Source organism: Chroicocephalus ridibundus, chromosome 9, assembly GCF_963924245.1.
Source record: "Chroicocephalus ridibundus chromosome 9, bChrRid1.1, whole genome shotgun sequence".
Taxonomy (NCBI): Eukaryota; Metazoa; Chordata; class Aves; order Charadriiformes; family Laridae; genus Chroicocephalus; species Chroicocephalus ridibundus.
The window spans coordinates 28,558,708-28,582,872 of NC_086292.1; the positions used below are offsets into that span (position 1 = coordinate 28,558,708).

Here is a 24,165-nt window from a genome sequence, read left to right on the forward strand (position 1 = left end):
GGGGCACCCTCCCACCACCCCGGGCACGCAGGGCGGCCTGCGGAAGGCGGCCGCGAACCACCGCGGGGGCCGCCGGGCGGGCCTGGGGGCAGCCGAGGAGCCCGCGGGGGCGGGCGGGAGAGCCGGGGAGCCACGCCGGGCGGGCCTCGGCTGCGGCCGGAGCGCGGCTGCCACCTGCCGGGCCCGGGCGGGAGCAGCCGGGGCTGCCCGGGCCCAGCGCGGCCTCGGCGGGGCGGGAGCGGGGCGGACCCTGCGGCGGGGCCGGGGGGGACCGGGAGGCGGGGCCGGGCCACGAGGGGGCGGGGTCTGGCATCGAGGGGGCGTGGCCATAGGGGCGGGCCCGGGTTGCGGCGGGGCGGGGCCATTACGGGGCGAGGCCGAGTCGTGAGTGGGCGGGGCCTGGCCGCGAGGGGGCCGGCCCGTGAGGGGCGTGGCCAGGCCGCGCGGGGGCGGGGGCGTGGCGCCGCCATGTCGGAGGCGGCGGCGGGGATGGCGGCGGCGGCGGCGATGGCGGAGGCGCGGCTGCGGCGGAAGCAGCTGCTGAGCGCGGAGGAGGCGGAGCTGTTCGAGCTGGCGCAGGCGGCGGGCAGCGGGCTGGACCCGGAGGTGTTCCGGTGAGTGGCGGGGGTGAACCTCGGTGCCGCCGCGGCCTCCGGTGCCGCCGCCGCTGACGGGTGTCCCCGCAGGGTGCTGCTGGACCTGCTGCGCATGAACGTGGCGCCGCTCGCCGTCTTCCAGGTGCTGAAGTCGATGTGCGCGGGTCAACGGCTGCCGCCGGGACCCGAGGGCGGCCCCCCCGCCGCGCCGGCGGCGCTCCCCGCCGACACCCGAGGTAGGCGGCGCGCCGGGGCCGGGGCGGGCGGAGGGCGGGGGGGCGGCAGCGGGCCCTAATCCCCATGTCTCCCCGCGCAGAGCCCCCCGAGGACGGCCGGGCCCCCGCGCCGCTGCCCCCCGCCTCCGCCCTGCGGCCGCCGCGGTTCGGGGCCCGCCCGCCGCCGCCCCGGGCCTGCCCGCCGCCCCGCGGCCTCCCCACGCCGCCCGCCGGCCGCACCGCTCGCCCCGCCGCGGGGAGGGGGCCGCGGGCCGGGCGGGCCGGCCCTCGGGGGGGCTCGGCCGGGCCGCGGGGGGCCCGCTCGGTGTGAGGCCCGGGGAGAGGCCCGCGGCCTGCGCCCCCCGCCCGCCCCCCGCTTCCTTCATTTTTATTCTTCTTTGCAGCGCGGGGATGGGGGGACTGGGGGGGGGCCGCTGCAGCCACCGGGCTGTGTTGTGCCTCGGCCTCCGGCGAACCCCAGCCCTCGGTACCTCGATTTACACGGTGCTGCTTCACTCGGAGCTAATGCCAAGAAAAGTGAAGTTTGCGGTACCTTGGGAATCCCCGGAAAACACGAGGGGTCTGCGATGCGGCCCCTGCGCTGCGGTGGCTTGTGCCGCTCGGCCAGCGGTTGCCATCGTGTTCAGCCGGGGACACGAAACGGGGCTTGTGGGCTGGAATAGCCACCACCCTGGGATGCGTCCGTCATCCGTTATTGCTTTAATATCGGTGGACAGCAGCAGTTACAGCCTCGGAGATGTGCCATATGTGTGTGTATATATATATATAAAATTTTATTTTACTTTTTTCCAAACTGGTTCTAATAAAACTTTTGCTCACTTTCCGAACTTCCTGAAGTGACTTTTGGCTGGTAGCTTGCAACCTCTGTGGATTACTGCTGCAAGGTTTGAAAAGAGGTAACTAAAATAAGTCTGCTGTCACTAAGCTTGAATCCGCGGTGAAAGGACTCTCTTTTCTCTTGGATTCAAAAACACAACAGAAAGGGGCAATGGCCAAGGCACCGAGGTTCTGTGATCCTTGTCTGGGGTTGCCAGGGACGAAATCATACGCTGAAAGCTCGGCTGGCCCCACGCCTCGGCACCATAGTGCCGGTAACATGGGTGCCCTTCTTCACCCATTGGGAGCCTAGGCATGGCTGGAGTCGAGTTGGATTGTCGTGTCCTGTTTTCCCTTCCTCTCTCAGGATGAAGAGGAGAGGGGCTTTTTATAAGGGCAGGTAGAGATAGGATGAGGGGGAACAGTTTTAAACTGAAAGAAGGGGGATTTAGATGAGATGTTGTGAAGAAATTCTTTGCTGTGAGGGTGGTGAGCCCCTGGCCCAGGTTGCCCAGAGAAGCTGTGGGTGCCCCATCCCTGGAGGTGTTCAAGGCCAGGCTGGATGGCAAGAATTACCTGCAGAGAAGTTGGTTGGGGTGATGAGAACAGCCTCGCATGTGATTGATAAGGATGGTGCCAGACTCTTTTCATTGATTCCCAGTGACAGGACAAGGGGCAACGGGCACAAGCTAGAACATAGGAAGTTCCATTCAAATACACGGAAAAACTTCTTTACAGTGAGGGTGACAGAGCACTGGAACAGGCTGCCCAGGGAGGTTGTGGAGTCCCCTTCTCTGGAGACTTTCAAGACCCGCCTGGATGCAGTCCTGAGTAATGTGCTCCAGGCAATCCTGCTTTAGCAGGGGAGTTGGACTAGATCTCTAGAGGTCCCTTCCAACTCTGAAGTTTCTGTGTGTGTGATTCTGTGTGACTCTAAGTACGCACAGGGGAAAATGAAGACACCCGTCTGACTGCTCTTTCCTGGGCAAAACGGGAGAGGTATGGCACGTGGAATTTTAAGTAAGCAGCAGTGGGCTGTTCTGGTACCACGTTGAGAGGAAACATCCCAAAAGAGCCACGATTTTGAACAAAAGGTGCTGTTAAATTTTGCTCTCTCTTCTCCTCCTTTGTTGGTGCTTCAGGTGTGATGGGCCACTCGGACTATGAAGGAACTTTGGTAAGGTTTTTGTTCCCATCTGTCTGTTAGTCTGGATTAGTTTTTGTTCTCTCATGAATGCTGTTTCTGTGGCACTTCCTGTAAAAATGAGATTTTTGTAGCACCGGGCCACTGCCCCAGGCTAGTTTTGGCTGGCAGTAGGCCAGCTCAGATTTGAAATGGTTAGATGGCAACTTGTCCGTCAATCAGCATTAAATTCCTCAAGAGGAGAAGCTAGAAACCCTAAGGTGAAGCTGATATGCCCTTAACCGTTCCCTCTTCCCAGCCTGAGGTGCTGCTAGCGCCTTAGAGGGGCTGGGGGTTTCCAGGAACTGGTATCTGCCATGGGAGCTGCATTCGGTTGTACTGCACTGGTCCAGGACGCTCATGCTGCGCCTCTAGCAGGGCATCTCCTGGTCCAAGACGGTGCCTGAGTCAGGTTGCAGTCCTAGTGTCTCCGGCCAGACGTCCCTCTCCATAGTTTCCCTTTAAAATGGACATGTTGATGCCCTAAAAGGCAATCCTGTGCCGAGCCCTCGGAACTGAGGTGTAGCGAAGTTTGGAGAAAGATGGTGCTACCTCGTGGTAAACATTCACGGTGTTAGTTTGGCCTTCAGCGTCTCCTGCTGCTCCTTTATTTCACTTTGCTGCCTTATTTCCCAAGGCTAAAATGCGTCTTCGGGGTAGTCGGTGCTCTGAGATCACCGGATCACATGCAGCTTACTGAGAAAGGAGGGTCGTGCCCGTCAAGCCACAGTTTTGCTGCAGATGTATGGTAGGACATTAAATGCTGAAGGTGGATTTGCTTTCTAAGCTTTTTTTTTGCTTGCAAAGCTGGTGCTGGTAATGGTGATAAGGTGGCACTTTGGCCTCCTCTCCCTCAGTCCTGACCAAACTCTGGTGGGCAGCACTTTTACGCCTTGCCAGAAGGTTTGGTCTTCCCAGCTATGTCAGGTTGGATTTTTTTTGTTTGTTTTTTTTTTTTTTGTTTTCTGGAAGCTCATGTTGCATTAGAGCTGTATCTCACTTTGAATGAAAACTTCTCTTCTTACTTTCTGTCAGCCCAAGTGACTTTACTGTCACCCGGCACCCGCTGATGTTAGACAGCAGCCAGCTCCTCTGGGAGTAAAATCAACGTTGGAAAACTTAACTGTCTCAGAAAATTCTTCGGGCAGAACTTAAGCGGTGGCTTATCGCAACCTTAGTCCTGCGTCCTCGTGTCTGTGAGTATACCAAGTACCGGTAATATTGCACTGACGCCGAGAAGAGGACACGCTTTGTCCAGCTCTCCTTGTAGGATCCGTTTCTGTAGCCTCTGGGCTGGAAGGCGGATGCCTGCGCTTGCTGTGATTTAGGCAGAGGGGGGGCGATGTTAGCTCAGTGCCCTGCCTGACCTAAGTTGGGCATCAAGTGCAAGCGAGCGAGCTTTTGCAGCTTTAATTGCAGCTCTGTGCGAGTTTTGGCTGGCTTACGTCTAACTGCGTGCTTGGAGCGATGTGCCTGGAGGAAGATGTGTAGGACTGCTGGCTGAAGCTCGTGAAAACAGACAGGTGTCCAGAGAGATCTCGCATTTCGTGGAAATTGGTCACGATCTAAAGCAGAACTGGGCCATCAGTGCCAGCCTTGTCTCTGTTTCACTGGACCGCTCTAGGCTGAATGAGGATTTGAGCTATCTAGCTCAAGACAGGAGCTTGTTTTACTATAGCCCCAGGGGGAAAGTGCATTGCTGAAGTAAAAGATCCCATTAAAATCAGCATATCTTCAGCAGAGTGATTGTTCTCCCCTTAAACTGGGGAAACAACCAGCTAGCTCAAACTGAAGGGGAGGGGGAGGAATCGCTCCCCGTTTTGCTGAGCTGTCTAGTTCTGGGCACAGTCCAAGTCCATCGTTCTGGAGCTGGGTGAGTGTGGAGTGACTGGGTGACGGGGGCTGGATGTGTTCTGTGGGAGCGTTTGGCTTGCCTTGCCTCCATTCCCTTCAGGAGCTGTGGCAGGGAAGGGGAACCTCCTGCCATCGGCCCCACCATCTCTTGTTGGAAGAGGCTGCTTCCGTTTAAGAGGGGGATGGTGCAGCTACCACGCAGGACCAGGCGTTCGGAGACAGGAGGTGCCTCCTCTGTGTAGCTGGGACTTGCGGCTGCTGATAACGCCCGAACTCCTTGCGCTGATACAAAGAAATATAAGCTTGCCAAGCTGCTTCGCGCAGTGCCCTTCAGCTCTGCCTATCTCCTCTTCCTCCTGTGCTTCCTCCTTTGTCAGCAGACAGGCGCGTGGCTCAAGTAATCCAGGTTTCACTAAAGATCCGTTAAGAGCGCTCTGCTAGAGTCTTATCAGTAAGGATGAGATATGGCCTCAGGCTCCTTGGCCCATCGTGGTGCAAGGAGGTTTTTTTAAAGCAGCTTTAAAAAAAAAAAAAAAAAAAGCTGTTAGAGCACTTCTGAACAACACCGTTGGGGTGAGGGGTGCCCCCCCCGCTGGTTATTCTAGCTTTTTTACAGGCGAAGCAGCAGGGAGTCTAACACAAGTGACTTCATTTTGCATTTTCCCCGTAGGATCTAGCCACGGTGTTCTGCATGGAGCTGTGTTTGCTGGTAGCTGAAGTCATGATAGCTGGCGAAAAAAATCAAAATGTGTTTGAGTATGGGAGCGTCTGGCCGGCATGTTTAGCTGGATAGGACTCCAGGCAGGCTGCGTTTCAAACAGTTCCTCAGCAGTTGATGATTTGGGTGGGAAAGAGATGATTTTAAAGCGGAAGGATATCCAGGCAATTTCTTTCTGCGTATGCGAGGAGGGGGTGTGCATCCCGTTAGGACAGTGGTGGTGGTGGTGGTTTTGGCCTACTGGCCATACGCTGGGCATGTGTATGGGTTGCCTCTGGGTAGCTAAATATGCCACTTCCTTACATATTATTCCCATGCTTTCTGCTCCCGTCAGCCAGCCCTCAAGCCCCTGGTGGTTTCCCCGCAGTTTTCTCCCTCTCTGTCGTCGTGCGCACATCAGTGCCCTGCTCTTTTTCCCCAGGCTGATGAATATTCTCTGATGCCTCTCTCGCTCTGTGCGCTCCAGCTGGTTTTTCCACGTTCCTCGCTTCCCCAGCCCAAGTGTCTTCTGCCAAGTTACTTCCCAATGCTTTGCCCCAGCTGATTTCTTGTAGTAAATGTGCTGCTAAAGTGAGCTTGCTTTTCAAAAATCCTGTCTCCACTGTGGGCCTCTCGCCCATCTATGGATTTTAAGGCTGCGAGGCGCCGTGGCAGCCTCCTGTTGTGCATAGCGAGGGTCAGATGCTTTCCTGCCCCGGGAAACTCTGCATCGCACGTGGGTGCCTCTTGGAAACGCCTCGGAGCCACCACCAGCCGTGGGCTCGGTGGAGGGTTCCACGGCGTGGGTTTTCCTTGTCTGTGTGGAAAAATACACTTCTGAGAATCGTAAGTCCTTTTCTGCCCCTGCATTTGTGGCTACTTTCTTCCTGCGCAGATACTGAGGTATGATCGAGGTCTCTTCTAAGTGTTGCGGTTTGATTATTTCCTAAATGTCCCTCTGTCTGCTCTGCACCTTGTTGCCAACGTTGTCCTCCCCGTGTGTTCCTCTTGCCATCCTTGTGTTTTGTAGCCTTCCCCGTTCATCCCTTTTTCTCCCTGCTTGTTTCTCGCCCTTTCTCTGTGTTGCTTGGCTTTGCCCGCTGTCAGCCCTTTGGGGTGGCGGCTGTTGCCGCAAGGGCCCACAGTAATGCCACCATCGCTCTTGGCTGATGGCTCTTCGCATTCTTCCTGTACTTGCCCTCCGCTTCCGCAGCCTCGCGTTATCTCAGGCTGCATCTTGACGTGGGATTTGCACTGCAGACTTCGGTATTAAGGAGATGAGGTAGCTCGTAAGGATTATTTTATGTGGAGCTCAGATATGGCAGAGGGTATCCCCCAAGGGATGCTAAGGATTTCTATTAAATGTATTTAATCTGGGTTTTATACATCATCCAGGGTATTTTCCTGTTGGCTATTGTGCTTTAGTTGTAGATTAAATATATCCGTGGGATCTAACTGATAGCAACGTGTTCTTAAATTGTGCCACACACCAGTAAGTGTTGTACTCTGACACTTCGTGGTCTGTATCTCTCCCCTGGGAAAAAATATAAATCCACAGCGTGATCTATAGGTGACTTACGTGACTAATCAAAGGGGTGATACACTCCTGATCGGGGTTTTCTTACGTAGTTGCTTCACTCATAGCCAGCTTTTTTTCCAGTACTCCATCAGTATCACCCTGGTAAGTGCATTTCCGAAACTGACTAAAGAGCAGTTCATTTCCCTTCCAGGCCTTTGTCCTGTGGCTCTGGCTCCTGGTAACTCTCTGCTGTAAGCACTAGAGTTCAGGCCTTTTGAATTAGAGGCCTTTATTCTTGTTTTGTGAAATGATGGGCATGGTAATTACACGGGGCAAGAAGTTTTATATTCCTTTTTTTTTTTTCTTAAACTATTTCTGAGATGTTTGAGGACCTAAGGAGGCTTGTCAGCATCTCGAATAGGATCTGAGACTTTGCTGACGTAAGCTTGCTTTCGTAGTGGTGTCTGTAACACGGCTGAATACCTGACCCGCTATGAAGCAGCACGCTTGCTGGAGAAGAGGACGGTGTAAGTTCTGTGCTGGTGATTTGTGGGCCTGTGTAGGTCTCCACTTACTTTGTGTTCTCTTCTTTCTCCAAATCCTCTTGAGGTGAGCTGATTGCAAGAGAAAATGTGCTTAAATAATGACCCTCTGCTCAATGCATACTTAAGGTCTTGGTGACCTGCTTTGGAAAGTGCATTTGAAAACCACCTTCATATTTTTTCCTCTTCCTTTGTTCTAGACCAATTCAGCTGGATTTCTTGAGACATATTTTGCCAATCTTACCTGCCCGCATTACTCTGGCTTCTCAGGGCGGCCGCATTAGCAGGGGTGATGGTTTGGCTCTGTAGAGAGTGTTTACAAATTACCACCACATCTACGTTTATGTAGGGACGCGAGCACGACTCTGCAGGGCAAACCTGGCAGTCTGCAAAGGATTGGGTGTCATGAGCCGCAGTCACACACTGGGACGGCTTTGGGGAGTGAGCTCTGGCTGTGTCTGAGGCTTTTCCATGGCCGGGAGGTGGTGAGATCTGAGGCGAATCCCGTCACTGCGCGCAGGTCTGGTAAAGGGGCGAAAGGTGTCTCCTTAGTCCTCTGGGTAATACACAGTGACTGCAAAGTGGAGGGACTTCCGCTCTTCTCAGTTCGTTGGTTTTTTTTTTTTTTTTTTTTTATTCACACCTAAAACTGAGTCTTTGCTTGTCTGGTAAGGCAGGGTGGTTTACTGCGCCCTGCGTAAGCCCTGCTGTGTGGCAAGAGCAGGATTTTGGAGAATTTAAAAGTACTCTCGTGGTTGCTGTAGCCCACAGTCACTGCCAACATGCACTACGGGAGATATTTTGAGATTGTTGCAGCCCTGATATCCCTGGCTGTTTTACAAGCAAATGTACCAATAGCAATGTATTTATTATTTTTTTTATTTTTTTTTTTACCAGTAGGAGGAAAATCTGAATCTATAGTCCCACAGAGGCAGGAAAGGATCCCTTGGGAAAAGCAGTAGGTTGAGTAAAGAGGAGACTGAAAGAGAAGAGCTTTAGATTTCCCCTTCTGAAAGCATGTTTGGGGTTGGGGTTCCTTTCTTAAACCCGATCGGTCTTCACTGGCATCCTGCTTGACACAAGAAGGTGCTTCTTCCTCCCTTCCTTCTCTTCTCGCCCTGTGCCACCCTGCAGACTCCTGCCTCAGTAGCTGGAGGTGGTCTTCTCCTGGAGGTGGTCTTCTCCTGGAGGTGGTCTTCTCCTGGAGGTGGTCTTCTCCTGGAGGTGGTCTTCTCCTGGAGGTGGCTGTAGCCTTTTGGCCTTGGGTCATGTGAGGGATGATCAGTGTTAATGCATCCGTAGCTATTTGGGCTGTGGTTGTTCTATGGCAGCCAGACACATCCACGACAAGGACATCCTCTGTCACCAAGGAAAATGTCAGTGGAATCCTTTTGTTGGTCTGTGGTACTTGAACTGCAGAGAGTTTGTGGTCGTTTGACTTCTTTTGTGCTCTGAGTTAATTGAACCTGTTGTCTCTGACAGCATTTTAACCGGTACAAGTGCACAAACCATGCCTGTCCTTCATGAGCTATTCTTGACTGGTTCATGGGTTGAGACAGGGTGCTTCCAAAAATATAGTTGTTTTTTTATGAAGTGACTGCCTTGTTTTAGCGTGATTTTGAGGCTAAGAGGATGGGGGGCATGTGCTTTGTCTGAACGCAGCTTCTCTTCATCCAAGTGGTTCTTTCTCCCCAAGTGGCTTCAACTAGGTCAGTAGACCAAGGGCCTGACTCCCAGTAGCGCTTAATGGTGCAGTTGCTTTGTGTGTGGACATGGTTGGAGTTGTGCTACGCAGGTTGAGGACCTGCACTCTTACTGGGCAGATGCATGTCACCCAGGGGAGGGCATTCACCTGTAGACATGTCCTGGATTGCTAAAAGCATCGTGGTGACCTATAATGCTTTTGGTTCCTGCCCGTTTTTCCCTCGAATGTCGTGAGATCGTGTATTGCCCTTGTGCAGTTTGTTTGTTTTGCTGGACAATACCTGCATTAGCGGAACCGCTTCGGTGCCTGAGCTACACAGAACGATGGCAGGGCGGGCTGGCTTGGGCTGGGAGCTGCTGGCGCATCACTGGTGTGGTTTGCAATGATGGACTTCTTTTAAGAGCACCTGACGTGGCTGGGATAAGTGAATGTATTTCTTTCGCCACCGCAGTCTGTCAGATTTCGCAGACGTGAAGGGGCCACAATCTCTTTATTTCAAAGTTCTCAGGTTGTCTTTCTGGTGTTAACTTGTGGCGTTGACACGAGTCCTGTTCTCAGGCAGCCTCTCCAAGGAGACGGGATGGTTTGGTAAGTCAAACAAACATACACCTCCAGGCTGTGCACTGTCTGTAGCACAAATGATCCAAGATGGTGATTTCCAAACCATGCCTGTGGAGACTCCAGCGTCTGGAGGAGCTGTTGGTATTCTGGAAGTTGCTCTGATAACGATTGCTAAAACGTCACTCTTCGTTTTAACTGCATGCGTGTAACTACAGCTCACTGCATTTCAGTGTTTTGGTTCCTTCTCACTATTATTACTAACTCTTTATGATACTTCCTGGAGCTCGTTATCTTTGGTGGAGGCCTCATCCCTGGAGACATTCAAGGTCAGGCTTGAGGAGGCTCTGAGCAACCTGATCTAGTTAAAGATGTCTCTGCTTACTACAGGGGGGTTGGACTAGATGGCCTTTAGAGGTCCCTTCCAACCCAAGCCATTCTATGATCTTTAGTAAAATCTGTGACCTTTTTGCCTCATGTTTCTTTTATTCTTTTTCCCGATGCGAGTCCTGCTTCTCATCCAAAGCAGTTCTCTGGGCTGCCAGGAAGAGTTGGCTGAGCCCCGCGGGCTGGGCTGCCAGTCTTTTCCAGACTGAAAAGACCCTCCACATCTGCCCTTGCACTCATCGCTCCTCTCTGCTGCCCCTTTGCCTTTCAGAGATGGTCCCTTGTGCCTGTGGAAGGATAGCTCTTATCTTCTGAAGGCAGCAGGAAGAATCTGTGAGTAGGTCCTGTGTAGGAGTCTGAGCTCCCGGAATCCCCAGAAAATGACAGGAAATCACAGAATGGTGGGGTTGGAAGGGACCTCGGGAGATCATCCAGTCCAACCCCCTGCTGGAGCAGGGTCACCCAGAGCAGGTGGCACAGGAATGCGTCCAGGTGGGTTTGGAATGTCTCCAGAGACGGAGACCCCACCACCTCTCTGGGAAGCCTGTGCCAGTGCTCTGCCACCCTCATAGGAAAGAAGTTCCTCCTCATGTTGAGATGGAACTTCCCATGCTCAAGTTTGTGCCCATTACCTCTTGTCCTGTCCCTGGGCACCACTGAAGAGATCCTGGCCCCATCCTCCTGACACCCACCCTTTACGTATTTATAAGTGTTGATAAGATCCCCCCTCAGTCGTCTTTTTTCCAGACTGAAAAGACCCAAATCCCTCAGCCTTTCTTCATACAAGAGGTGTTCTAGTCCCCTCATCATCTTGGTGGCCCTTTGCAGTCCCCTCTCCAACAGTTACCTGTCCTTGAACTGGGGAGCCCAGAGCTGGACCCAGTGCTCCAGCTGTGGCCTCCCCAGGGCAGAGCAGAGGGGGAGGATGACCTCCCTCGACTTGCTGGCCACACTCTTCTTGATGCCCCCCAGGATGCCATTGGCCGCCTTGGCCACCAGGGCCCATTGCTGGCTCATGGTCATCCTGTTGTCCACCAGGACTCCCAGGTCTCCTCCCACAGAGCTGCTCTCCAAACTTTTGCTCATCAAGCCCCAGAAGTGACACGAAGAGAAGGGTTTCTGGTCTGATAGTGTGACTGCAGGCTTCGGAAACTGGTGGGCACTGGCACGTGGATTCACTTATCCCAGCCTTGAGGTGTTGGGTGCTCTTTGTGTTCTCCCTGAAGTGCTGTTTGCAGTGCTGGCCTTCCTCTGCCGAATAAAAGCCAGCGTTTGAAGAACAAAGTGGCTGGTTGCTTTGTAGGTTCAACTTGGTGAAAACTAACAACGCTCCTACTGCAACTGGTTTCAGTTCTGTGGTCCTGATACCCGTTGAGCCGAATTCACAAATCCGCTTTCTGTGTTGGATGCTGGATACGTTTGTGACACCTAATACAATTTCGCCTTTTGCATGACTTCTTAAGGAACGCTTGCAGCTTAGGTGCTGCGTGGCAACACGTAGGCTCAGGACTTGAAAATTAATGTATGTGTTTGTTTATCCAGGGAGAAATAAAAGCAGTTCCGCTGTCAGCGGGACCCAGGTCCTTGCGGAGAGGAGCAGTCGGGAAGGATCTGCCCAGAGGATGCCACGGCAGCCGAGTGCGAGCCGAATGCAGAAAGCAGGAGCTTCTGGGAAGAACAGCGGAGGAGGCAACAATACCTAAATGAGGCCTTGGAACCCATCTGTTTTGGTGCTTGACAATGTATATAAACCATGTTTGTTAAAAATGTGTGTGTTGTGTGTATTAACCTGAAAAACATGATTTGTAATACATGGAACAGAGCTGTCGTTTCTTATTTCCGAAACTGCCTTTGCCAGTGCAGGCTGCGGGGGTCACCTGAAGGCTCCTGGGACAAGGAAAGAGGTGGGAAGCCTAGAAAAGCCTGGAATACTGCTCAGGTTGCTCCAGAGAGGGTCGGACTCGCCTTACCAAGCCAGTGCCGCTTGCTGCCTCCGTCCCTAAAATCCATTTTGATCTGTTCAGGCTAGTCGTGACAGCAGAAGGCCTGGTTGGCTGGATGACGAGGTGAGTGGTGCTGAGGTGGGTCATGTGTTAGCGTCCCCGCGCCCTGCAGTGGCGGTGGCTGCCCTGGAAACCAGCCGTCTGGTGGGGGGTCGTGGCTTGTCCTTGTGCTTCAGCGGGCGGTTGCCCATTCCCCTCGCGTGCACCCTTACCTGGGTTTTGGCACCTTAATCTGCAAACCAGTTTGACCTATCACAGAGTGTAATCGCACAACATCTAATCCTTCCCATGATGGCGATGCTATTATTCATTTATAAAGCGTTACAGAGCCCTTTGCCTAACGAGCCAGGTTAAATGAGGAGATGATGGCAGATAAGGGAGGGAACAGCTTCACCATTTAGCGTAAGATACATGCAAGTAGCTAAAACAGGTAGGTGGGTTCGTTAGAGCTTAAGTGATGCTGTTCATCATTCCAGAGCGTGTCCAGGCGGTGGATGTGCCTGCGATAGCCTTAGTAGCTCAGGAGCTGTTACTGAAATCCATTTCCCTAATTAGGATAAAGTGTCTCCCTTCTTTGTGGGGGGATAGATGATGTTTCCTAGACTCAAGGACTCTCATGAACCTGGTTCAACAGGTGCTGAAATCTCTTCCTGACCAAGAGGAAAGAATACTGGAGAGTACAAATACTCTTGCATAAGTTTGTTTTTTTTTTTTTGTGCAGAATATTAATGATGTGCGTGGAAGATGGTGTGTTCACAGCATGTGGCCATCGCCCACTTGCTGTGGCAGGGGCCCTGCGGGTATCTGCTACAGCCTGGTCCTCTCTGGGGATGACCTGCTCCGTCAGGGCATCCTCCGCAGGCTGCAGGGAAGCGGCTCCCACTCCTGGAGTTCCTCCTGCCACTCCTGCTCTGCCCTCGCTGTCAGCGGGATTGCTTCCTGCACATTTCTTTTCCTCGCTCTGGCCAGTGCTTTGTCCTTTCTTCAGTATGTTTTTACGGAGGTGCCACCAGCTTTGCTGACTGCCCGGCTGAGGCCCCCCCTCTGGCCTCCAGCCTTGCCGTGTGAACCCAACGCACCCGTCCGTGGAGACCAGGATTTCTCAAGGGTGGGGGTTAGAACTGGGAGTAGTGTAGCTTATGGCTTGCAGTAACACACCTTGAAGCTGTGCCATGGGAAAGGCATTCAAAGCAGAGAGCTTGCAAGCTGCTCTTTAAATTATTTTTTTTAAATTTTTTTCATTTGCAAGGTCTGGGTGTCTCCTGTTCTGATCTTCTAAGACAGTCCACTTACTTCTCCCCTCCTCCCAATAAGACCCCCAAGCCCAGACTCTGCCACAGCAATTGGGAAGCTGTAAGTTGAATTTGCTGGTGAAAAAAGAGCTTTTTCCCTTAGAAGAATCATTATTGGTGCTCTTTTTCCCTAGAGCAGGGGTGGGCAGACTTGAGGTGGCGAGTTTCACACCTGCATTTCTCCTATTTATCCCTCTGCGGCTTGGGCTGCCTCCTATGTTGTACCTGCCTACCCGTCTCCAAGCCCCCATCACGTCCTCCTGAGCTCTGCTGCACAATCCCCCGCCTGCAGATCGGCGTTCTTCCTTTCCTGGTTGTGGAATAATTACTGAATTGGCCAAGAATACAAAAATACAGCATCGTTCACACATTAAGGAAAGTAATAAAATCAAGAGGCTTCTGAGGTAGAATACAGCCGCAGCTAGCACACGGAGAATGCCACCTCTGTGATTTCCTGTACAAGGTTGTTTGCGAAACTACACGAGGGATGGAACGGAACGCGCTTGTTCCGTGGCCTTCCCTTGTGACGAATAGCAGATATGGGGACGAGATGGTCCCCATACCTACCGGACGAACCAGAGGCCGTTGATGAAATGCTGTCCTTTGTGCGAACTTTGCTCACCACAATGTACCAAAACACACCTCCATCCCGGAGGCTATCCGCCTCCGAGGTGCGAACACTCCTCCTTGAGTACGTTAATCATAATAAAAGTACGTATGACTAAAGTCACTCAAACTCCACTTCGAAGATAAAAAAATAGTATAAAAATAGCCCGAGAGAGGGGATGCCAGGGAAGACACCATTGTGAAGAATTCCATCGCTGATTTCCGGGATCGGTCGACGGGCTGAGCCTTTCTTCCCCCACATAGGGACACCTTTGGGTAAGACTTCGATTATACCGAGTGTTTTCTCGGGAAACTTAGAAATTTCTCTAGAGAATCTGTACCCTACATTTATAGCCAGGCTGTATTGTTTATAATTTTGTTGCGCGTTTGTATACTTAACAATATCTTTGTTTGCACATGCTTTGCAGACAATGTATTTATCACCGGCAATCCTAAAGAACCTGTATATCTGTTGTTTAAATAAACTGCACTGTTTAAGTAGCTAGCCGTTTCGCTTTCTCACTGAATGCGACCAAAGACTTGAGAGTGGCCGTGCTAGTTCACGAGCACCACTAGCCTGAAGGTGCAGTCCACTATTAGTGCATCCAATTCACAATAGTTTAATACGTATTAAACGTGACTGGACTGATAGTGCTGAGTTGGGCATCACTCAGCATTTAAACCCAGCCACACCTCGCCTCCCACCTCGGTGAGGAGGGTTAGAACGCAAGGGGGTTTATTTTCTGCCAAAACCACTTGGCCCCTTTTCACGCAACACTGGTGTCCAGGTTTCCTGGGCAGACTGTCCTGGTCTCCTTTCCCAACTACCTAGCTGAATGTTGCTCTTGCATCCTGGTCCTGCAGAACATCTGCAGCAGGTGAGGCACCCCTGGAGCTGGTGGTGGATTTGAGCTTTTGGAGCACCTTGATCCAAGGGGTTCTCCACTGGGCACTTTAGCCCAACCTAGCTGCTTTCTGTGGTGCAGTAATGGCTTGGTGGATGATGTAAGAATGGTGGAAGTCATTCTCCTTGGCTTCAGGAAGCCTTTCAGCATGGTCTCTCCAGGAGATGGGCCCGGAGGGGTGGACTGCAGGATGAATGGAAAACTGGCTGAGCTGCAGCTAGGTTGAGAGTGCAGCTAACCGATGCAAAGGGTGCAAAGAAGGGGACCTCATCTTGGTTCAGACCAGCCTAAATGTTCTCAGTGGCAATGGTGACACACCAGAGGTGTTGGAGCAGCTGCCCCAGCCAGGGCAGAGGTTTCAACCCAGACTTGGTTGAAGTTCAACCCAGAGTTTTGGATAGGGGTTGAAGCCCTGCGGCCCCAGGCTGCTGGGAATGCCTGAGGGCCCTCCCTGAGGCTGGCAGAGATGGTCTTTCCTGCTGGGGGGGGTGTTGGAGACCTGTGTTACCAACTGGAGGAGTTACAGGAGTTACAGGAGGAAGTCTGCAGGCTAAGCGGCATCAGAAAGAGATCTACAGGACCTTCTCAGACCACACACTTCAAGATCCCTGGACCTCAGCTGCAGTGGGGTGACAGGCGGAGCCTGTAGCAGATCATAAAAGGAAACTACAAGGAAGGCAAGGGCTGGAAGCTGCTGGCTTCTGGCATCAAGGAAGGCTCCTGCTCCACCTGAAGGCTTGCAACAGCAGGACAGGTTCACTGTCCTCAACGCTGAGGAGGAGGTGGGTGTGCTTTCAAATGAACCGTCTGGGCTAACTCACCCAAACCATGCAAGGCCACCAGGGGGAAGTGGCCAGTGACGGTGGTGGGCGACTCCCTGCCGCAGGGTACGACTTTTCTTGTCTAGAAAAAGTTCTTTTTCTTGTTGGGGGTCCCAGATCTGGGGTGTTGTGGAGGGACCGCTACAGCTCCCTTGGCCCTCTGACTGTCACCCACCGCTGTTCTTCCATATGGGCACCAGTGATACTCCCAAGGGCCACCTGGAGAGTACCAGACATAACTGCAGAGCCGGGGGGGTGACAGTCGGGGGTAAGGCAGTGGTGAACAGGGCTGGCAAGCAAAGGATCTGGATTGATGTGAAGGAAAGGGAACACAAAAGCAGCAAAACGGGGCTTAAGCAGGGTCACCTTCAGCACTTGCACGCAGGCAAGGAAGTGCCTAAAAGGCACCACCATGGAGACATTCCCCAAACCCGTTCTGGGCAGTCGGCATGCTGTGTGGCCTCTCTGACACGCATGTATGCTAGTGCACGCAGCACGGGGAATAAACACGAGGAACTGGGGATTTGTGTCCAGTCTTGTTGGGATCATGGACATGAGGTGGGCCACCTCGCATGGCTGGAGTGTTGTGATGTGTGTCCACAGGCTCCTTAGGAAGGACAGGCCAGGAAGACAAGGAGGGGGAGTTGTCCTTGATGTGAGGCAGCAGCTGGATGCCTGGAGCTCTGCCTGGGGATGGGTGAGCAGCCACCTATGGGTGGGGATTAAAGAGCAGACCAGTGTGGGTGACGTTGTAGTGGGTGTCTGCTATAGGCCACCTGACCAGGAGGAACAAGTGGATGAGGCTACCTACAGACAGCTGGAAGCAGCCTCACGTTCACAGACCTTGGTCCTCACAGGGAACTTCAGCCACCCTGATATGTGCTGGTAGGACAACCCAACAACCCAGGAGGATCCTGGAGATCATCAATGACAACTTCCTGACCCAAGTGATAGGGGACCCAATGAGGAGAGGTGCTCTGCTGGACCTCACACTTGCCATCAAGGTAAGCCTTGTTAAGAACGTGAAGGTCAAAGGCAGCCTTGGCTGCAGTGACCATGAGATGGTGGAGTTCAGCGACCTGAGGGTATGTATCTAGGTGAAAATCAAGATTGCAATGCTGGACTTGAGGAGAGGAGACTTTGGCCTCTTTAGGGGCCTGCTTGGAATAGTGACATGGGATAAGGCCCTGGAGGGAAGAGAGGTCCAAGAAAGGAACTTGATATTCAAGGATCACCTCCGAGCTTGGGAGCGGTCCATGCTGGTGACCCAGAGCTGCATCCCATGCCGGAGTTCCAGCTGCATCCCTGACACCTCCCCCTTACAGTCACATCCTCATGGCTGACCCCCAAGCCCATTCTGGGCCTGGGAGTTGGGGTTGTTCTCCAACTCTCAGCCTGGAGAAGAGAAAGCTCTGGGAAGACCTTAGAGGGGCCTTCCAGTGCCTAAAGGGGGCCTACAGGAAAGGTGGGGAGGGACTTTTTACAAGGGCAGGTGGTGATAGGGTGAGGGGGAACAGTTTTAAACTGCAAGAGGGAGGATTTAGCTGAGATGTGAGGAAGAAATTGTTGGAAGAACTTGATGGTTTCAAACTGAAGGAGGGTAGATTTAGGTTGGATATCAGGAAGAAATTGTTTGCTGTGAGGGTGGTGAGCCCGTGGTCCAGGTTGTCCAGAGAAGCTGTGGGTGCCCCATCCCTGGAGGTGTTCAAGGGCAGGTTGGATGGGGCTTGGAGCAAGGTGGTGTGGTGGGAGTGGGTAGGCTTTAAGGTCCCTTCCAACCCAAACCATTCCATGATTCTGTGATTCCATGCTTAACCAGGTGCACGGGCTACACACCGACTGGTTGCTGACTTCCTGTGCAAAGCTATTTTTTGACAATTCCTCACTGTTCAGTTGGCACCGTTGGCTGTAGCGTGCAGAGGCATTTGTCTTCCAATACGAATGACAACCTGTGACAGAAGGGGCAGGGCAAAGGGTGGGGAGGGACTTCGGGGCGAGGCTCTCCCAGGGGCCCATAGCCCGGGGCCAGGGGGGACAGGACCCCCGGAGAGCGCCCTCTGTGTGTGTGCAGGGAAGGCGCTTGGAGAAACCTCTAGTAGGGTAGTGCAGTAAGTTTTAACCGCAGAGCAGAGTGGCGCAGCGGAAGCGTGCTGGGCCCATAACCCAGAGGTCGATGGATCGAAACCATCCTCTGCTAAATGCTACTTTTTCCGTCATTTCGCTCCAGGTTTTTTTTTTTTGCAGGGGGGCGGCCTCCCTGCACACCCCGGGATTGCGAGGGCCCTGCGGGTCCCTGCGCGATCGCTGCCCGAGGCCAGAAAGAAGAAGGAAAAAAAAAAGATAAGGAAAAGACAAACGTGGCCCGTACGGGGATCGAACCCGCGACCTTGGCGTTATTAGCACCACGCTCTAACCAACTGAGCTAACCGGCCCCGCTACTCTACCCTTCCCGCGCTGGGTCCAAACGCCCTGGGGGGGAAGGTGGTGGACAGGTAATAAATAATGTGGTTAGCAGAGGATGGTTTCGATCCATCGACCTCTGGGTTATGGGCCCAGCACGCTTCCGCTGCGCCACTCTGCTGATATAATATGTTCTTCCTGCACACATCTCCATCCTACCTCCCCCCCCCAGCCATGGGGGACCATCCCTGGGGGGCTCTGCCTGCACCCCCGCCATGGGGGATGCTGAACAGGGGATCTCTCGGAGCTGGGCGAGCAGCGGTGGTACCCTCAGCCCAGGGTACCAGGGTACATCCCACGCGAGGTGCCGTTAACAGCCCCGCTCTCCCCCCACACTGGGTGACTATGGATGAACGCGCTGTGGTCCCATCTGCTGAAAGAGCTTTGAACTTCTCCCAGGGACTGGAGCCGAAGCCCCCGCTGTGCTGCTGAAAGCTGAACAGAGGGAAAAAAACCTCATCTGGGATCTTCTGGTTTTCACCCGTCCTGGTAGGAGCTGCCATTCACCTGTTGGAGACAGCTGCCTATGCATAAGACTTTGGGAAAACAGGCGAGTATCCTGTGGGGAACGTAAAAGAATGAAAGTGAGTGCGTATTTGCACAAGCTTCTCACCAATCTGGGGGCCTGGTTTGTAAAACTGCTGGCAGCTGGGAGATTTAAGTATTTTTTGGAAAAAAAAACCCAAACAGAAATATTTGGATCCAATAAGATATAGACACCCACACTTGTGAAGGCTAACGAGTATATTCAAACACACGGGTAGGTAGGAGGGCGAGAGAGGCCAGCCTGTAGTTAAAATTTCCCCCTTCTTGAGTTTCGAGTAAACACCCCAATGCATCGGCATTCCTCAACTGGCAAGAACTGAGACTTGACGAGTTTGACTTTGCCCTGGCCCTTCCTTATGCCTGAGGGGTGTCCCACCTCAGGGGAGACGCTGGTCACAGCCCGCTGCGGTCCAGGAGAGCCCAAAGGGTCTCACTTAGGGTCACTATTCATAGGCTCTGAGATAATTGACTTTCATCCCTACCGCCAGATAATTCTGGTGCCTTCCAGAGCGGGCTACGATGCAGGCAGCAGGAGTTTCAGGTACGTTTCCCAGGAAACAGGAGTTTCGGACGCGGTTAGGAAGTGCCAAACTCGCTCTACTTGTGACTGGGACAACAAACTCGCGGCACCTGAAGCCAAGGTAAGAAGGTGCCAGTTGGTCCCAGCCCCCTGCGCTTGTGCCCAAGGCAAGAATGCGATGCTGGCTGCTCCCGACGTTGCAGTGTGTCCCAAGGAGCGGGGGGTGAGGTTGCACCACCACACAACATCAACCATTCTGTGATTCTGTGACGTCACGTGGTGGGATCCCTAACTACCCCAACACAGCTGGAGAGGAATCACGCTCACCTCTCCAGAAAAATGATGGATACAGGGCCGTGGACCCTGGATTTGGTTTCCTGACGCTCTTCTGGCATGGCAGCTGGAGGCCTTTGGGGAATACCACAGCGCACATCCCTTGATTCGCTGCAGTGTAGGTGTGGTTTGGGATATCTTTGGCTGCCTGCAGTCCCCAGGGTCATCAGCTACGTTGGGGTTGGCAGCTATAACACAGACTTACAGGAAACTCAAACCTTCTTGTGCTGGAACCAACGTAAAATGATGTAGGACGTTTCCAGCCGTGGTAGGGATCTGTGTTGAAGCAGCCAAATCAAGGTCCTCTCACTTGTTCACTCCTTAAACGCTGCTGGTTGCGTTGACCAGATGGTCACTGGCTTTGGTGGGCATGTCGGTGCTGACTTACATACAGAGACCTACGGTGGGGTGTCATAATCTGGAACCGAATCCCATTCCTATGTCCTGTCAACTGATAGGAGGAACAGCTTACCAAGGGATGAGCTATATCGATGTGCCAGCGACCTGTTGGTGTATCTTTCCTGAAAACATGCACAGCTCTTTATTTCTTTTTTTTTTCCTCTGACTTTGCTGGAATTTTTGTACAAGTTAGGCTTATGAGTGCTGTAGTCACATGTTCTTACGACAGGGATTTATTTTAGATGTGCTTGAAAGCTAACTGTTGTGTAGAAGGGAAAAAGGCTTAAACATTTGCTAGTTTAATGTACAGATTTTATAGCTTATTTCTGTAGTCTCTGTAATATTTTGGACACTTGCATTAAATATATTCATTTATTCATGATGCAGGTTATGTGCGTTTCTCGGTATTTTCCAACAAAGGTTGAAATGTCCAAACCCTTTACAGGCTTTGAGGAATGCATCAATTCTTTGTTTTTTAACCTTTCAAGCGTGGACAGTTTTCAGAAAACCGGTGTGACTGTCTGGGCAGAGGCACCTGGCTGAAGAATTGTCTCCTCCCAAACGTCCTCCTCAGGGCATGCTTTACTTCTTTGTTCCGTAAGCTGTAGATGATGGGGTTCAGCATAGGAGTCACTACTGTGTAAGAAAGAGCCACCAGTTTCCTGCTGTTTGCCAAGAGGCTGGACTTTGGCTTTAAATGCACCACGCCAGTTGTGCAGTAGAAAAGTGTCACCACCACCAGGTGAGCAACGCAGGTGAAAAAAGCTTTGCGTCTTCCTTCGGCAGATGGCATTTGGAGGACGGTGCGGATTATCTGGATGTAAGAAGCTGCTGTCAAGATAAATGGGATCAAAATGATTATAACAGTAGCAATGAACAGAAGAAGCTCGAATAAGTATGTGTCTGAACAGACCAGGTCCAGAACAGGAGTGATGTCGCAGAAGAAATGTTCAATCTCCTTTGAGCCGCAAAAGGGGTAGCTAAAGAGCCAAGCGGTGAGTCCCACGGAGAGCGGAATGCCGGCCATCCAGCATGCTATCGCCATATGGAGACAGACTCTCCTGTTCATCATTATGGCGTAGTGCAAGGGATGGCATACAGCCACGTATCGGTCGTATGCCATGGCGCCCAAAAGGAAACACTCGGAAGTGATGAAGAATATGACAAAATAAAGTTGCAGGGCACAGGCAGACGAGGAGATGACCTTTCTCTCCAACAACAAATCCACAAGCATCTTGGGGACGATGTTTAGCGTAAAGCAAATTTCAATGAAAGCCAGGTTTTTGAGAAAATAGTACATGGGGGTGTGCAAGGCAGGGTCAGTGGTTGCAACTATGATGATGAGGGAGTTCCCCGCCATCGTGACCAGGAACATCAGGAGAATTCCCTGAAAGAGGAAGACCTGGAGAGCGGCGAGGTGGGAGAACCCCTGCAAGGTGAAGTAAGTCTGGTTTCTGAGCCCCGCTGCTCCAGCAGCGTCCATGCGAAAGAGAAACAGCACGGTCTGCGGAAGCCAACAGCGAAGACGTGGGAAAAGTCTTCACGGGGATGAAGAAAAAACAGGGGGCTGCTCTGAAATGGCTTCCATCATTTAGAAAACGGGACAATCAAATACAGTTGGGCAAGTAACATTTCAAGAGGCACCCTAAAAAAAAGCAAGACACAATAGAAAAGAAAGGTAATAACAAAACCCAAGGAGCTTCAGTGCAGAAGAGCTCGGGTTTTCCTTTTAGTTTGTCTGCTTTTATTTTTAATCAAGCTAAAATGTTGCCATGCCAATTTCTTGTCTCAGTTCAACTGGTATTTTCTGAAATATGTTTTCCTCAACAATCCACCTGTTTTATGTTCTGTGTGCAAAACACCATTTCCTTTCCGACAGAACTGAAAGCTAATTACATTCTCTGCTCTATTTCTAGGAAAAAAGAAAATAAAATTTCCCCTGTTTTCACACACACGTAGGTATATATGTATGCACAGATTTCAGATAAATAAAGGAGAATAAAATTGTCGGTGGTATAGCCAAACGTTTGAAGCTTGAATATATATACTGAACATATATTTTACTATCTGGTATCATCACTGCTAAAATATAAAATATAAAATAATATAAAATATAATGACCTGCTAATTCTGTAACTTTTTAAAACTACCGTTATTCGTTATTCAGTGCCACTGAACAATTGCTTATGAATTCAGTATTGTAAGAAACTTTCCTCTTGTAGACCACCTGCACTCTTCCTGGCTGTATTTCGCTATTTGTGCTGTGGCTAACCGTACCTGAGGCAAACGTTTGAATGACCTTCTCAGTTTGGACGGTCTTTACCCCAGCTACGAAGGTAAGTCAGAAACCTTGATCGTATTCCTCACTGAATCCAGTTTCTTGATCGGTGTCACTACCCGGGATAGCGCAGAAAGGAGCAGCCACATGCATGGTGGGAAGCAGCGTGAGTTGGGAAAGGTCCTCCCCGGCAGTTTGCAGTTCAGGCACCCTCCGACCTGCGCGTCGGTTATGGGCACTGGCCGACCTTCCTGTGGTCCTTCACAGTCAAGTGAAGTTACAAGTCTGCGTTGTTATAAAATACAACCCCTTTCCCAATGTTGAATGCTACCATCTTGACTTGTGTTCCCTCTGATCAGCTTGGTGGTCGTCGTCTGAACTCTCTTCTATTTATCAAGCTGTTTCTTGCGTAGAGGGATGCCCCAATGGGACACCTTCCTCCATAGGTGGCCTCACAAGTGCCAAGCAGAGGGGAACGGGTGCATTCCTTTGGCCAGCTGCTTACCTCTTGCTAACACAGCTGGCTAGGCAGTTACTCCTCTCCAACGCAGGGACACACCGCTGGCTCACCTCCAGTTTGCCATCCCCAGGAACCCCACACCCTTTGCTGCAGAGCTGCTCCTCAGATGGTCATTCCCAGTCTATATCCATGCATGTTTTGTGGCCATGGCCAGGATTTGGCATTTGTTTTGAACTTCATGAAGTTCCTGTGTATGGCTCTCTTCGGTCACCTGGAAACTCCTGAGGATGTTCTCCATCATATTGTCCCCATCACTGATAAATATGTGAAACAGCTTTAGTACCAGTATCAGCCCTTGAAGAATGCCTCTTCCAGGCAGCTACCAGTTAGACTCAGATTGCTGACCACTACCCATTAAAGCCTTGATGGTCCAGACCATTACAATGTTTTTTGATACAGTTTAGATCTTCCTAGTTTGGCTACAAGTCTACTGTGTCAAGAACTGGTGAAGTCATTAAATGACATCCGCCACCCCGCTCTGAGCCAGTCTTCTCAGCATGGAAAGGTGTCGGGTTGGTCATGCGTGATGTGTTTTTGGTAAATCTGTGCTGTTAAACATCCTTTCCTGCCCTTCATGTGTCTGGACACGGCTTCCAGGAGGATTTGCTCCATGTTCTTCCTTGAGGCTGAGCTGAGGCTGATGTTCCTCAGATCTTTCTTCTTGGTCTTCCTGAAGACGGGCACATTTGCTTTTTTTTTTTTCCTGTCACTGGGAACCTATGCCTGTTTTGACAAAGATGACCAACGCCAGTCTTGCAATGGCATCAGCTGCTTCCCTCCGCACCTTCCACTGCTTCCACGTGTACAGGTGGTTCAGTTTACTGAAGTACTCTGTAACCTGATTGTCCTCTGTTGTGGGTAGCACCTCCCTTTCACAAACTGTGCAGCTGCTTTGTTTCTTTAAAAAAAGGACCCATTTCAGAGCAGGGAGGAGTGAGTTTGTTTGTTTGTTTGTTTGTTTTAATCCTTATTTTTACGAGTGAAATATTTTCCTGAATGATCAAGAAAAGCTTCTGTGTTGTTTCTATGACCGGCCATATGGCAAACATCACCAGCTGAGACAGCTACCCACCTGCCTTCCCCTTACAAGCTATGAATAGAAGCAACAACTCTCATGTTATTGTCATTAATTCTTCAGAAATAATCTAAAATAAGTGAGTTGCTAGAAGTACTTAATTCTGTTATATCTCCATGAAAGTCTTAACATATAGCTCAGACATCAGATGCATTCTCTTCTACCCTTTAAAAAGGTTAAATTACTCTTTTTTTTTTTCTTTCTTCAGCCACCTATACTAACAAGCATTTTTCTTGCCAATTTTCATTACCAAATAGCATACAACATACTGGTATACCTCAATTTTCATGAGAAGCAATCCAGAGTTTGTTCAT

The 24,165-nt window shown here is 51.6% G+C and overlaps 2 protein-coding genes, 1 long non-coding RNA gene and 3 other non-coding genes across 11 annotated transcripts; 3 read left to right on the top strand and 3 right to left on the bottom strand.

Moving 5' to 3' along the window:
• The first annotated feature begins 377 nt into the window (after positions 1-377).
• Positions 378-14,484, top strand: LOC134520403 (mitotic-spindle organizing protein 2B-like). 5 transcript variants are annotated; one of them, XM_063345678.1, is made up of 4 exons: positions 395-614; positions 687-832; positions 11,636-11,835; positions 11,957-14,484. In XM_063345678.1, the coding sequence occupies exons 1-3, from the start codon at positions 469-471 to the stop codon at positions 11,794-11,796; spliced, it is 453 nt and encodes a 150-aa protein (XP_063201748.1). In that variant the 5' UTR covers positions 395-468; the 3' UTR covers positions 11,797-11,835; positions 11,957-14,484. The 5 variants fall into 5 exon arrangements, with proteins under 5 accessions (XP_063201744.1, XP_063201749.1, XP_063201748.1 ...); XM_063345676.1 differs by having other exon boundaries at positions 396-614; positions 11,952-14,484; XM_063345674.1 differs by lacking the exons at positions 11,636-11,835; positions 11,957-14,484 and adding an exon at positions 913-1,157 and having other exon boundaries at positions 378-614.
• Positions 4,040-11,629, top strand: LOC134520404 (uncharacterized). 2 transcript variants are annotated; one of them, XR_010072435.1, is made up of 3 exons: positions 4,040-8,599; positions 8,634-10,585; positions 11,132-11,629. It is a non-coding gene; the product is annotated as an uncharacterized LOC134520404 (long non-coding RNA). The 2 variants fall into 2 exon arrangements; XR_010072436.1 differs by having other exon boundaries at positions 8,651-10,585.
• A 3,125-nt stretch (positions 14,485-17,609) lies between the features above and the next one.
• LOC134520906 (olfactory receptor 10A7-like) lies at positions 17,610-21,541 on the bottom strand. The gene is made up of 2 exons (XM_063346780.1): positions 20,514-21,541; positions 17,610-17,669 (listed from the first exon to the last, which is right to left on the bottom strand). Exons 1-2 carry the CDS (start codon positions 21,459-21,461, stop codon positions 17,610-17,612), a joined length of 1,008 nt encoding a protein of 335 aa, XP_063202850.1. The 5' UTR covers positions 21,462-21,541.
• TRNAM-CAU (transfer RNA methionine (anticodon CAU)) lies at positions 17,846-17,917 on the top strand. Its single transcript has one exon. It is a non-coding gene; the product is annotated as a tRNA-Met (tRNA).
• On the bottom strand, positions 18,079-18,152 carry TRNAI-AAU (transfer RNA isoleucine (anticodon AAU)). Its single transcript has one exon. It is a non-coding gene; the product is annotated as a tRNA-Ile (tRNA).
• On the bottom strand, positions 18,230-18,301 carry TRNAM-CAU (transfer RNA methionine (anticodon CAU)). The gene has a single exon. It is a non-coding gene; the product is annotated as a tRNA-Met (tRNA).
• Positions 21,542-24,165: the final 2,624 nt, after the last annotated feature.